This window comes from Megalops cyprinoides, chromosome 18 (genome assembly GCF_013368585.1).
Source record: "Megalops cyprinoides isolate fMegCyp1 chromosome 18, fMegCyp1.pri, whole genome shotgun sequence".
NCBI lineage: Eukaryota > Metazoa > Chordata > Actinopteri > Elopiformes > Megalopidae > Megalops > Megalops cyprinoides.
The window spans coordinates 23,683,292-23,698,082 of NC_050600.1; the positions used below are offsets into that span (position 1 = coordinate 23,683,292).

Sequence of the window (14,791 nt, forward strand, 5' to 3'; positions counted from 1 at the left end):
GTAAACCTTTTTTGTTTTTTGCACCTGGCGGTGCTGTCCGCAGTTATTAAGACGATGAGTTAGCAGCCCATGGATTTCAAACTGAGAAAATGACTGTTTCCGCAGCATGGAGACCAGTGCTACTTGTAAAGTGCAAAGTTACTGAATAGGCAAGGAGCAAAATGGCTATGAGAGGTGCAAGAAGAAACATGGACGGAGAGATGGAGAGAGAGAAACAGACAGAAACAGAGAGAGATATGGGAGGGGGCAGAGAAAGAGAGGGAACTGGAGAGAGAATGAGCAGGGACAGGCAGACAACAGCAAGCAAAGTGGCACAGAAATAAGAAGAGAAAGGAGTGAGAAAGAGAACAAGATGAGGAGGGAAGATGAGGGAGGAGAAAAAGAAGAACAAGGAGAAGAGGGAAAGAGATGCAAAGAGAAAGCATGCAGCTCAAGAAAGGTAGATGGAAATAATGAGAGAGAGAACTGAAGCAGGGTGGAGAGATTTAGCTCTTTTGAGGAGTAACAGAGGATGCTCTCCATAGTAACAGCAAAGCTGAGAGCCTGACCCAAAGCTCAACCAATCTGGCACCGATCCACGCATCCTCATCCCCCCGCTCCTGATGGCAGCGGGTCAATCCGGCGGCTCCCCGTTATCCCCAGGCAACCCCCCCCCCCCCCTCAGACAACACTGTTGCTGGAAGTGCTGGTAGTGCATCTTCAGCAGTCAGCGCTCCCTCCCCCTCCCCATCCACAGCGCGGACAGCGCCCACTGCAGACAGTCGCCTGCACTGCAGGGCTGCGTGTCTGCATTAGTCCGAGCTCACGCTGGCGTCGCCGCTCCCGACAGGAGCTTGTGTGACAGGGTAAAAGCCCCGGGACGTCCCCAGCCTGTCGCCGTGGTAATTAAATGCGTGCTCGTGGCAAACGGGTCGCTGAGTAATGTGTTTGGCGCTAACGGGCACTGAATGCCTACGAAATGCTGCTCTCGCGGGTCTCTGCTTTATTGCTTTGCGGCCGGATCTCCCTTCAATATCCACAAACAAGGGCTTTTCAGCTGAAGGACCATTGGCCCTAGGCACCATATTGTGGATCAGAGTGAATATTGGGTTTTGGGTAAAAAAGGAAGTGTTTGAGTGTTTTTGAAAAAAGAAATGGTTGTATCAACGTATGAGGTGCGCATGAAGATTTATAAGTGCTTGGTGCTTTTGACCAAACCCTACCCTTCAAGGTGCCTTTTAAGGCATGGGGAAGGGACCGAGTGAGAGTGAAAGGAATGAGCCTGAAAGAAGGGCTCTCCTGCAGCCACATTTTGAAATGTGAGTGCACCTTACCTTAAGTGAACTCCGCAGAATGGATTTGAGTGGGCTTCCAAATCGCACTTTCTCCAAGCCTTTCTCTTAAGCCTTAGCATGCATGTAGAGTGCAAACAGGATCTGGTTCAAATCTAAAGCTTTTTTTTCCCAGACAGATTTCAACCTAAATGTCAACATTTTGCCCTCTCAAAAAAGCATTTTCTGTTTGTTCCATACAAAAGCACATTGCACATAAATGTCCAAAATCTGTAACACATACACACATATATGTAAAAATGAGCATGTATGACAAAAGAAGCAGTATTTAAATATTAAATTTGGTAACTTAATATTTAGTTTTCTACGCTCTACTCTGAATCCTTTATAAAATGTACCTTAATGTAAGTATGCATATTTACATAAGGTTTTCTTTGCAATTACAGCTCTTTTTAAATAAGACCCTGTGGCCACATCCCTTGCCAACACTGGAACACAGTGGAACACATTTTGATTGTTCTTGGGGAACATGTGTGCATGTTTAGTTTGTGTGTTGTATATGGGAAAGATGATCTGTCACCGCATGATATGTGCTGTTTTATCATATCAGGTGACAGGACGTCATAGTCACGGCCATTGGGACCAGGAAATGCAGTTCAGTCTATTTAAATGCATTATTTGGATTATTTTAGGTCTGTAACCCCACCGGAGTACCTTTTTTGTACCTATGGAGTACCTTTTGAGTACCTATGAATATGAAATATGTGAAATCTACATGCAATTTATGCCATGCACAAAGAATTTTTTATAATTGAGAAATGCAGGAAAAATAGATGAAATGCCAGATCAGTGGACTTGAGTGATAAGGCACAGTGCAATCGCCCAGGTGAGCCAATCCATGGCCAACAGAACTGGCCTTTCTGAGGTCGATGCCAGTGATGGAAAGTAACAAAACATAACCTGCATATATGTGGAATGTATGTGTGGCTGAAGCCTTGAAATGAACAGATACACCCAAGTCAAGCAGCGGAATTATGGGAAAAATGGCATCGGCTGAGCATCCATTGGTGGGGGCTGTAGCAGCTGCACTTGTCAAGCCCTGAGCAAGACAGGTTTGTGTGACCTGGCCCGTCTGTGAATAATGACACCGCCGCAGTCATGATGTTCAGCCGGGAAAAGGGAGCTCTGGAGGTTCACCGTACCGAGACCAGGGGACTTTTTCACGACGCCGTCTCAGAAAAGGTCTAGATTATCTTAAGATGCCTGGCATGAGTTATCACGCTCAGCGGCTGCGGGTTATTTCGATTTAACAAATGGGGCTCCAGGTCGATATGGTCCTGCTTAGTCGTGGCATTCTGGGCATTGTCACTCCGAGTCCCATCCCTTTACGGTCGTTTTGTTAACTGTTGCCATGGCAATCAATTTTCTCCAACTCTAAATGTCAGTAGACAGTAGAAGAAAATTCAAATAATCCCCGCACTCACAGATATGCATGTCAACAAGATGCACATTAACAAGAGACAATTACCTACGTCAGCGACTACTTGAAAGTGAGGTTGTTAATAGGAGTTTAGACTCAAGTGCTGCAAGATCTTAACTATCTTGCTACAGATGAACAATAGCCCAGATCATAGTACATTGCAGAATCTCTGCACTGCATTCACTTTGAATACAAGATAACACTCAGTGGGCTCTTGGTCACATTGAATGAAGGCCATTACATCCGTTACATCTCTTGCATTTATACACACTTGCAATAAGCCACTGATGATTTCATCAAAGTCTGGTTATTATTTAATCACATTTCAGAATATGGCTATTATCAATGCAGTATTTATGCAGTTCACACTGTTGATGAATAAGGTCACAAAAGGCATGTAATTGGGTAAGTGACCAAGTGCCTTCAATGGCACATGGGTTTGAACCAATCAGGGGACTTTTAGCCAAGAAGAAAGACTTTTTGCCAGTGCTTAGTTGCTGTCAGTCAGTTCCAGCCAGTAGCTCCAATTCATGAACCTTCACTTACCCTTTGCTGGTTCTGACCTGGCAGGAAGGGGTTAATTCTCACCCAGTTGAAAAAGAAATACTTGGTGTTTCCAGTATTGGATCAGGGGCGGTTCAATGCTTGACACAGTAATTGGTGACAGCAGGAGACATTTAATAGCCTTCAAATAATCAATTACCACACACAAGGACACGTGCCACAAATCCACCTATTACGGCTACTAATTTAATTAGTAGTATTTTTAGACTCTTGATTAAACAAAACTTTCCCCATGCATCTCACTTACAAACACCTTCCCATAATGCATTTCACATCCCCGCCTTGCAGAGCCCAGAAGCACATTAAATAGTGTCCCCTGGAGAAATCTTAAGGGTCTAAGAGTCTGTGATGTGAGTCTCTGCTGACATACACATATTCACTGTAATTAAGCCACACTGCTCATCCACTTAATGTATGCTGAGAGCAGTAGAATACAACTAACTGCTTTAGCAGTGCTCTTATCGTAAAAGAAGCTGTCTCCTGGAAACGGAAAGCATAATATGGTCTTCTATTTCTTTGTTCATTCTGTCGACAGCAAGTTAAGACAACAGATATACAGTCACAATGAATGACTTATCTAAGGTCGTTAGCACAACAGTGAACTGCATTGGATGGAGGGTTTGCCTCATTTGAAAAACCTTGATATCTTGCATATGGATATTTTTACAGATGGAAATGTGTGTAACATTATTTTTGTGTGATATCCTAATTGCACTGGGAAGTTTTACAGATCTGCATACGACTACTCTCATTTTGCAAGGTTTTCAGAGCAACTGTCAATGTGACCAAGATTCTGTATAACCACAGTGTACTTTCTCAGTAACATTCATGTGTTCATGTAAGTATGCATATACACCATGGCGAAGTGGGTGCTCATCGAAGGGTAGGTGCAATTCCACTGATGTCATGACAGGAATTCACAACTCCTTGTGAGTTGCATGGTACCAGAGAGTGGTGAAACAAGGAAACCCTGACAGACCTACATAATCTTATCCCTGCTAGATCATACCCAATTCATTCCTCTGTTCTGTGCTTCCAGTCTTTGTTGGTAGATGACAGGGGCAGTTTTGATTCATGACTGTAGAGCTCTATCTGTACTCCACATGAGTGCCTTGCAAGCTAGGCCACCTGGGAACCCCAATATTCCACATTTTGGAACATTTCAGCAATCACCAACCCCATAATGTCTTGTAAATGCAGAAAAAAATGTAATACCCTCTTTAAACATCAATAGCCAAGCACACCATGGTTAGACTGAATATGGAAGCAGGTCAGCAAAGACAAACCACACACACATCGGCAGTGCTTTGGTAGCCATTTTGTTTACTCGTAGGGTTTATTTGTTTGGACAGGCTTAATTTGTTTTGGGTTCATTTGCGCCGCCAGCTAATTTCAGCTTCTTAAATGATGGGAGTTTAATGAGAAGCCCTGTTTAACAGCTCAGCAGTTTCTGCTGTTGACGTCCCTGGGTTAGGCCCAGATGAGGCACGGATGTTTGCCGTGTAATGATGTCCTTATTTATGGCAGTATTTCTGCATAAGAGCTCCATTATGCGCGATGAGTGCGTGGGGTGTTGCGGCGCACCGATCAAGGGTAGTGAAAACTGGATATCACCGTATTGGCAATACAAACCTATTCCTGTCCTGTGCCCAGCAGTATTGCAAGCCATTGCAGCTGTGAGGGTTTGGTTTTAGATCGAGATCGCCGATGATGTCCTCAAAACGCATCCCGCAGCAGCTGAGAATATAATCACGGAAAACGACATCCCAGGGGCTGTGACAGCTGAGATGTTTTTTGTGCTTTGGGTAGTTATTTACTCCGCTTTGAAATATGCATATTTAATTCAGAGAAGCCAAAATGCATTTGATTTTCAGCCTGGGAAAGAACACTTCTCTTGCGTTAGATGTATCAGTGAATGGATGGGTGCTTGGAAATTGAAGATGACACAAAGTGTTCCTGGAACAGGAATAGAATCCTCTTTTCCCACACTGTTTTAAGCAAGGTTATGTTCTGGAATATGGTATTCAGATCATATTTTTCACTAAAAATGCTAGATAAATATAGAATTAAGTGAAATATCCATACAATTTTAATGAGGAGTAAAAATTATTCTTAAACAGGAAGTATAGTGTAAAATTATGGCGTTTATTACAGGTGTTTATTTAAGATACAGGGTGAGTAAGACCATGCACACACCCAAAAGATAAATCTATTTAAAAATGAAACTCCCCCTCACAGATTCCTCACAAGAAAATGTTAAACTAACAGGAAAAAAAACAGCTGAAAAGAAATCTTTGTTGCATTTTCAGACTTTTTGTAACTCTGCCGTTGTTACTCAGCACTTGTAAATATCAAACGTATCTTAAATGTTGTAAATGTGGATCATCGTACACCAGATCAAGCAGGAGCTGCCCGTTCTTGTTTTTTGATCACTACGGGGATAAACAGTGAATCTGCATTCTGTTCTCGTTTAGACATGCTGAACTGAGGCCTGCTACGATATTTAACTGCCTCTTTCTGAACACCCTTGCAGCGGCTCTCCACACATCACCATGTGGATGAAAGATGAATCTTCTCCGCTGCTCGGAGTATATTTTTAGTCCTCACAACCCAAGACAATCAAGAGGTTTGTCTCTGTCTCCTCTCACATTCTCACCCCAGAATAAACAGGGATATTTTAGGCAGGCGTCTGGTGGTGGGTGGGGGGAGGGGGGGGGAGAAAGGATGTGACATCAGCAGCCTTAATTAAGAGGGAAGTGAAAATGTGTAAAGAAGTTGATTTGGCTTTTCTCCTCATATCCGCAAAATTAAGGGCCTTGTTGGGCTGTCTTCAAAAGAAATAACCAGCAGTTCACTTTACGGTTGTCATTTAACGTGTTAAACTGGAGCTTTTAAAGGGACTCTTAAAATGGGTTGTTAATACAAGTGAAAATGAAGCGAACCTCCATGGAAAGTGTTTAGCTGGCCAAGCACTCACAAAACTGTAAATGAGTGTTCCTCACAAAGCTGATTTATAAATGCTTCTTTCATCCAATGACAGCCAAGCCATCCCCTTCCTCTTCTCATAGAGCAGAAAATGTGCCTTGTTTTTATGAGAACATTTGTCAAAAGATACATGAGCGTGTCACAGCTACAGGATGCATGCAGATTATGGAAATATGGAAATAATATGTTGTCCTGTTGTCTTCAAAGACAGGTGGCTAGAGGAACAAATGCACATGTCAGCTGTTTTAGCAATCTAAACATTAACTTGGAAGCTGTGTTCCCTAACATGGCCACAGCCACATCTTTGTCTCACAAAGTGGGTCCTCGGTGGTCTCTCCCACCCAAACTTCCAACAAAAGCACTGCTGTGGAGAGGGACGGCCGCGATGGCTGGTTCAGAGCTGTCAGGGCATACGCTGTGCTGGCCCGGCTTGCCTAACTGTGTAGCGGAAGGTAACAACAGAGGATGCTGTCATTAAACACGAGAAGTCGGCACCCACACCCTTTTATTGCGGTGCCAATAATATTGCAGATTGGTCATCATCGATACCAAGTCCCTTGGTCATAAAACTGAGACGCTCTGTGGGTGAAATGGTAATTAGGTTCCAGCCAAAGCTACGTGATGTTTTGTTGCTGACATGCCGTGTGGACCTCCTTGATCCGTCAGTCAATTTTATAGATCCCACTCATGTCTCTGCATTAGCTGTGACACAACATACAGTATTAAAAAAAAATCTTCATCAGCTGTTCATTTTCTTTCCCATTTTCATCTAGTGATGAGTAATGGAGATTAGGTCTATCCCACATGCTACCAGAGAATTATAATATTTGTGGTAAAACTAAACGAATCGATTTCAGTAATGCGGTCTGTGATGAACGTATCTTGAGAGAGAAAGCAATGGGAGCCAGGGCCTGTAGCCGGTACCGCTGAAGGCGAGCCCCCACAGACAGCCGAGCAGTGAAACCGCTACCGTGTGACGCACCTCTGTGTGTGCCCTTGTTTCATTTTATTCATTTCCATCATGTTTATTTGAGAAAATCTCCTCCTGCAATATATTCTGAGAAACAGACAGGTGTGTTTCTCAGTTGGTTGAACTGTGTTTAACGAGCGTACACCTGGACCCTGAGGAATTACATCTGGCACCTCTGCGCCACCCTTGAGGTAGATGCATGTGGGGCCTCGTTTATCAAATGGTTGTGTGCGCTCGGTTTTGAACATAAAGTGCGTATGCATACCTTCACAAACATCTTGGAATTTATCAGTATGAGCAACAATTATTTACAGTTTTGTCCACACACTTTTCCAGTATTAAAGCATAAATTCATGTGACTTCATAGGTTTAACCGTTTGAGAAAACGCAGTACAGCTAGGCAGCTGCTATCTAAACTAGCAAAATTAAAAAAGAAGGTCATCAAAACATGTTGGTCTTGTTATATATATATTCACCGATTTTACTGTCATTGTGAAATCAGGCAAAATATTGTTGTGAATTTATGTATGCATTCAGTAAATACTTCAGATAAGCACGGTAGGCTTTTCTCTGCTGAGAAAGAGGCAACCCACTTAATCATAAAATTAGCCTCAGTAATAGTAGTCGTAATTAAGTGCTGTACCGTAAAAGGAAACAAATGTCAGTCAAATTGTCCATGTTGACATGAACGGATTTGCACATGCAACTCAAGATGCAGGACTGGCAGCGAGCGCCGCATTTAGACTGTAAAGAGTGCTCAGAGACCAGACATACTTGCTGTAATTGGAGTTAGAGGGGGAACCAGGTAGGAGGGACAGGGCAGGCTGATAGCTGTCACTGTGGGGGATAATACCAGACACTTTCGTCTCCTCAATCACGGTCCCCATTCCCTCATCCCATGGGGAGGGGTTTGGAACACCCTGCCCTCTACCAATGGCATGCGTTTCTTTTTTTTTTTTTCAGAATCTAGATTCAGGTCAGAACATATCCTCTTCTTTCACCACCTAACTCTCTGAGGTAGCACTGGTGACACCAGCAGTGATTTGTTCCCAGGCTCACATTTTGGCATGGCCTGACACCCCACTGTTCAAGCCGCCAAACAAAATATGCCTCATTCCCTGCACCTCGGTTAATATGAATTGTATATTAGAAGGTCCCCGTTTTTCTGTTTCGCAAAGCTGTTGAAATCAATGCCGAGCTGTGTGGGCCTTGACAATCATGTGCACACGTTTTGTAATGCAAGAAAAGACAGGATTTGTCAGCACACTCTTATTATATGAGCGGTTTCGCATTTTATGCAAGTTTCTTGAAGCAGATCAGAGACTCACGTGTGACCTTTTCTGAAGAACAAATAGAGTACATCTTTCACAGTGGTTTTACATGCAGTACTTACTGCATATAAAGGTTGAAAATTGATGTTGTTTACAGTAAAGAGAGGTGTAATGTCAGGCCCAATTCTGACAAGTACAAAAAGGCAGGGATTCTGGGGGCAGCCTTCACAGATTTTTCACAAACTGATTAGTCAGCATCCTTCCCAGAGAGGGGTCAAACAGGGCAAGATTTTAGCTAATTGCCCATATTATTTATTTCCCCCAGTTTGCAAGGGTTGCCAAATAATTTCTGTTAATAGACCCATGTGCGGAAGCAAATGGGGTGATTAGGGATACATTTAATCTGGCTGATCGCACACATTCTTTCAGATCATTTTCCTAGTCCTCAAACACGGGGGGGGGGGGGGGGGGATGCTGACTCAACATTGACCGAACATTAGTGGCCACAGACCTCTGTGATTGAACACGCCAACAGCGTGTGCTGAGCTTGGGGCCTCATGCACAATTACATATTGATCCCTCAGAGAGTGGACGTCCAAGTTCACCATTTCATGAGTGTTAACAGGAGCCCATTCCTAACCTTTCATTAAGTTCCCAAATTAGCAGGGATGGTGGTCAAAGTCTATGGAGAGGTTAAAGAATGGAAATGATTTTTCTCCCCTTCTCATCCCTTTAACCGCCTTTGGCTGCACTCCCAGTCAAAGGGTATAAATCGTCTGGCTCCTGGACGCAGTGAGATTTTTCTTCCACTTGCCTCAGAGCAAAGCTGTCCCATCTTTTCCACCTCACACCACACCTTTAAGCAGAGCCTAGAATGACCGGTGGTGAATTTCAGAATTTGAGAACTATGACGCTATTTTATTGTTTGAGTTGAAATCACGTCTGAAGAAAAGCTTTAAGAGCCTAGGTGTAGAACTCTTTCTAAAGGTAGCACAGAGAAGAGCAGTTAGTCTTTGTCTGGCTTTAAAGACAGACTTAAGTGCAGGGCCTCTCATCCCTTGTCCTGGAGGGCCACAATGTCTGCAGGGATAGCCAACGCTACAGCCAGAAGGCAGTAGCATCTGCAGGGGGACTTAGCCCTGGTCCTGGAGCAACGCAACATCTGCAGCTTTTTTTCACCCAGCCGGGCACTAAACCACCTGATTCAGTGAATCGCGTTAATGAACCAATTCCCTGTCTCTCTCCAGTCCAGAGTGTGACTGTTTTACAGAGAGGTGGAAAGTAATGAGTAATGAAAAATCCATGGCTTTCTTGTCTTTTGTCTTGGGGCTTAATTACTTAATTGATAACACTGATTGGATGGAAACTTTAATCACCTGTACTCCCAGGTGTCATTCAGTTGCCAGCATCTCTCATACAATCATGAGACTGTAATGCTTGGAACAGAGGCTATTCAAACTGGTTACACTGGCTTGTGCTCCAGCTGCTTTTAATTGAGTTTTGATTGGGGTGTCAAGTGAATCATCTGCATTAGGCGGGTTTTTCTGACTGACAATTAGCTATGTGTCCTGTCTGACAGAAATTTGTTGTTAAAAGCGAGTTTGTGTTAATAAAAAGATACGGCAAAGGAGTTAAAGTGTTCAATAGACATCTGCCCATAAATAAATTAGGGCAGCTGTCTCAATCTCAAGAATAATCTGTTATTTTTTGGTATAGTGATAATTAAGTTTCCCAAAGAACTATTTAAGGCCCTTAAGTAGTTAATTGAGCATGACCTAAATTACCCAAATCAATGTGATTTGTGGCCACTAACCTGTATCTCTAGTTTGTTGAAAGGACACACATTAACATAATAGGGCTGAAGAAATACCTCTACTTGTAATTTTATGTTAACACAGACAACCTTCAGCAACATGTTTCTTTCAGAATGCCCACAATGCACACAGCTGAAAAGGGTTTTCAACTAATTGCACCAGAACATCTCATTAATAATAAGCTCAATTAAAATGAAAACCAGCGCACACAGTGAGTCTCCAAGATGAGAAGCTCTGTCCTCATAATGAATATATGAGTATTGTGTTATATAAGACATTTTTTAAGCATCTAATAGCAAAAATTATGCCCAAATTGACTCACCTCACACAGAAGAAAATGTCTTTCTGGCACAACAGCGCTGTCAAATTCTTCCTTCTGTAGGTATATGAACAAGCATTAATGGATACTAATGAAGTCTTGCCAAGCTATTCAGCAAATGACTGAATGATTCATGCCTTGTTATGAACAAAGGGTAGATTGCATTCCATTTGAAAAAATGTATTATTCATTATATGTTATGAATGTAAGTAATTTAATATAAAGCCTCTACAAATAATAGCGAAAATACAGAGTACCGCTTCCAGAAATGTTGCTATTGTATACGGCCAGCTGTCTTTCATGTGTCTTTCACAATGGATATCAAGTTGATTGTGTTCCATGCATTGCAAACATTTTTTAATTAGCTTCATCTGTTGAATTATGTGTGTGTGTGCGTGCATGCGTGCGTGCGTGCGTGTGTTTGTGCATGCGTGTGTGTAGGTGTGCATGAGTGTGTGTGTGTTGGATGTGTTGTGTATGTGCACACTCGCATGGCATTCATAGTGATCGCTTACCTGACAGATAGAAGGGGGAAACTTTCATCTCTTTCTTCAGGACATGGAAATGAGAATTGTGTCTGCGACCCAATAACAAAGAACTGAAACAGGTCTCCAATAATGCAGATTAGCTTTTTTTTTTTTTAAATCTTGCTGGAAAGCTGTGAACACTGTGCTGCCACTGTTGGAGATAAAGTAATTACTGTAGTGGCCTTCCACAGGCCTCACTGAGTCTGACATTCCTGATCTGGAGCTCAGAGTCTTTGTTTGTGAATGGTGTTAAGTTTCTTCCCTTCTGTAAAAAAAAAAAAAAACACAGTCAGGTACAATCTTTTCCAACAATGCAAATTCCTGCAAAAATGGCTGAAATCATGCTCACGTGCGCTGCTCCTGCTGCCATTATTCAGAGTGCACACTGAAGTGATTGTTTTTGGATGTGCTTATAGCCGGTGTCCTGCTCTTCACGGTTTCTTTGTAGTAACGGGAACATCAGGGAAAGTTTTGGTTGGACGTGCTATTAGAGTTTTCCCACAAGGCTGCTTGTCTGTTTGATCAGACGTGCTGAAAATGACACTTTGGGAGATACTCCGGAGTTCTGGGGGAAGGCTGCCATTCTGCAACAGCGTCACCAGAAGCAACCATTTGGTGACAGAGAAGAAAGCATGTCATTGGTCAGCTCTTATGTCCAGTTTGATTCTGCCAGACAGGGTAGTTTGTTCCTACATGCTCAGCATCCTCATAACCATTTGTGCCACAGCCTTTCTAATGACCAGTCATTACTTTACATTATTTGCATTTAGCAGACACTCTTATCCAGAGCAACTTACATTGGATACAGTTTTTTTTTTAATAATTTTATCCATTTATACAGCTGGGTATTTACAGAGGCAATTATGAGTTAAGTACTTTGCCCAAGGATACAGCAGCAGTGTCCCAGCAGGGAACTGAACTGGAAACCTTTTGTTTACAAGTCCTGCTCCTTAACCATTATGCTACACTGCCACGCAAAAGTCGACTCTGGTGGGACTCGAACCCACAACCTTTGAATCACCACTCAAGTGCCTGACTAGAAGTCCAATGCGCTATCCATTGCGCCACAGAGCCACGGAAAGTTTGGGCTTATTCCTAGGATAGTACCTCCTACAGCATAATGTTCCCTGCAGTGCGGTAAAGATTGGTTTTCTACTTGGCTCTACCACCACCACATTCATGAGCAGATTGGCTTTTGGGGAAGTATCTGTTGCCCTGCTCGAATAAAGCCATGCCATTCAACAAGACAACAACGGGATTTGGCTGCAAATGCACAGTAAGTTGGACAGTGAACGTATATTGAGGAGAGCAACTGTAAATCAGTGGATGTTTTCAGTGTCCTTCAGCTGTAATAATGGTAATCGGACGTATGATAAATATAGCTCTGGATGGATCGTATCCTTACATGCAGACAGCTGCACAGTAATAAGCCAATGACGTGGAGGCCAGCGGCACAGGAGTGATTCTCTAAGCTATCGGCAGACCACTGCGGGTGCTGGCATCAGCTCCAACTGTTAAAGTTAAAAAATGAGTATCACACTTGTCTGCTGCTCTTGAATTTGGCATCTGCTTGACGGTCACTTGTTATAAGTCATTTGTGGAAGATGTGTAGTTGCCGGCATGTTTATGCTGCTAAAAAGATGAAAGTAAAACCTTTGTATACACCTTGAGAAGGAAACTAGTCTGCTGGAATAGGTGTTATTTTTACACACTTCACAGACTATTAAAGTCAACATTGATGCCTTTTTTCCATGAGTAACAATACAAGACTTTTCTGCAGTGCATGGAGTTGTAGCCATTTTTATATCCTCCCGTCTCTTTATATTACGTTGTGTTGCATTTCCTTAGTAGGTGCTCTTATCCAGCTTGACGTACATAGCTTGCGCTTTTTATATGTTATCCGTTCACACAGCTGAATATTTACTGAGGCAATTTGGGTGAGGTACCTCGTCTTACAGTGGAACAACAGCAGTGTTTCACATTAAAGTTGAACTGACAGCCCTTGGTTTATGAGCCCAGCTCCTTACCACTACACCTACACTACACTGTTGCTCACACTGCTGTTCAGACTGTCTGCAGTGTTGACGTGAGTCACAGTTTGACTGACATGAGCTGAGAGCTTTGGACCGTAAAGGCCTTTCACTCCAGAGAGCCTGGAATTTGTAGGGGAATCCACACATTACTCCCAAAAGGCAGGGCAGTAGTCAAACTGCTGCAACAGGCACCATTTTCTTCTACACCTGTGCATCTAATGAAAATGGCAGAGTTGGAAATATATGAAAATATATTTATATGAAATAAATATAAAATATATCAAAATATATATGCACCAAGAAACTTCCATACTGTGGGGAAGTGATCATTCTCATACACAGACATTTGAGTTGACCATGCCATTTGAGTAACCCACACATGTTGAAAGCATGTATGAAATCTGTATATCTTCTCTGTGGCAGGAAAGGTACATGGACCTCAGATGTAACCCTAACCTCCCCTAAACCCCATTGCCAGCCAAGGATACTGGCAGAAGGAGGAAAGGGTCTAAAGGAAAAAGGCTATTCACCATCATGGGGAACACAACAGTCGTGTTTTGAATGCTGATCCTTTAGGCCCACCTCTTGTATTTGTCTCGAGCACAAATGAAAACTGACTGATCCAAGCTGAGACATGGCTTTTCTTCTCATGCTCGACCATTCTCTTTCTCTTCCTGTTTCTGTCTCTCTCCTTCTTCAGGCGTGACCACCGTGTTGACCATGACTACCCTGAGCATCAGCGCCCGCAACTCCCTGCCCAAGGTGGCCTACGCCACCGCCATGGACTGGTTCATCGCCGTCTGCTACGCCTTTGTCTTCTCCGCCCTCATCGAGTTTGCCACCGTCAACTACTTCACTAAGCGCGGGTGGGCGTGGGACGGAAAGAGTGTGGTGAACGACAAGGTGACGCCTGCCTGTCTCTTAGCAACTGCGAGAGGGATTTGTTTTTTTTTTTCCCAGGGGTTAGATGGTTGCCAGTTTCATCACGGTTGTCATCAGATTTTGTGATGGGTTAGTGCTCGTAGGAAGCCAGGACCAGAACTGAATCATTGAGCAGCCCGTGGGATTACAGTGCACTGATCAGGCCCTCTCTGTGTGAAACCTTAAGCACCTCAGCTTCCTTCAAAATGGGCTCTCTGCTTCATCGTCTGAGTAGAAGAGCAGTGTTAGGAGTTTAGTTTGACCTTGGATACCTTGCTCGTTAGTTAAATTACATTACATTACAGTATTACTTTACACTCCAATTGATCCAGTATATATCTCTGACAAAAGAATGCCAAAATTTTTGGGGGATGTAAACTTTTATTTTCTTTCTTTGGTGGAAAAAAAAAAACAGAGCAACACTCATTCTCCTGATTGGACGCATGACCTTCATAATGCAGGGAGAACCAGAAATCTATATACGCTGATAAAAAAAAAAAAAACTGCCCGCGAATTGTAACAAACAAACCGAACGTAGTGGATTTCCATCTGTTGGTCCTTGCGGTGACACATTTCACAGCACCGGTCTGAGGCACATGTCTGACGGTAGGGGTGGGGGGCAGTAATAAAAGTTAT

General features: G+C 43.1%; 1 protein-coding gene and 1 non-coding gene across 3 annotated transcripts in view; one reads left to right on the forward strand and one right to left on the reverse strand.

Annotated features, from left to right (window-relative positions):
* LOC118792870 (gamma-aminobutyric acid receptor subunit alpha-2-like) overlaps positions 1-14,791 on the forward strand; it is a 69,309-nt gene that overhangs the window by 46,095 nt on the left and 8,423 nt on the right. For both annotated transcript variants that reach the window (XM_036550698.1, XM_036550699.1), the window contains exon 9: positions 13,935-14,137. In XM_036550698.1, coding sequence (XP_036406591.1) covers positions 13,935-14,137 — 203 coding nt within the window. The remainder of the gene's footprint in view (positions 1-13,934; positions 14,138-14,791) is intronic.
* On the reverse strand, positions 12,184-12,275 carry trnar-ucu. Its single transcript is given in 2 exon segments — positions 12,184-12,219; positions 12,239-12,275. It is a non-coding gene; the product is annotated as a tRNA-Arg (tRNA).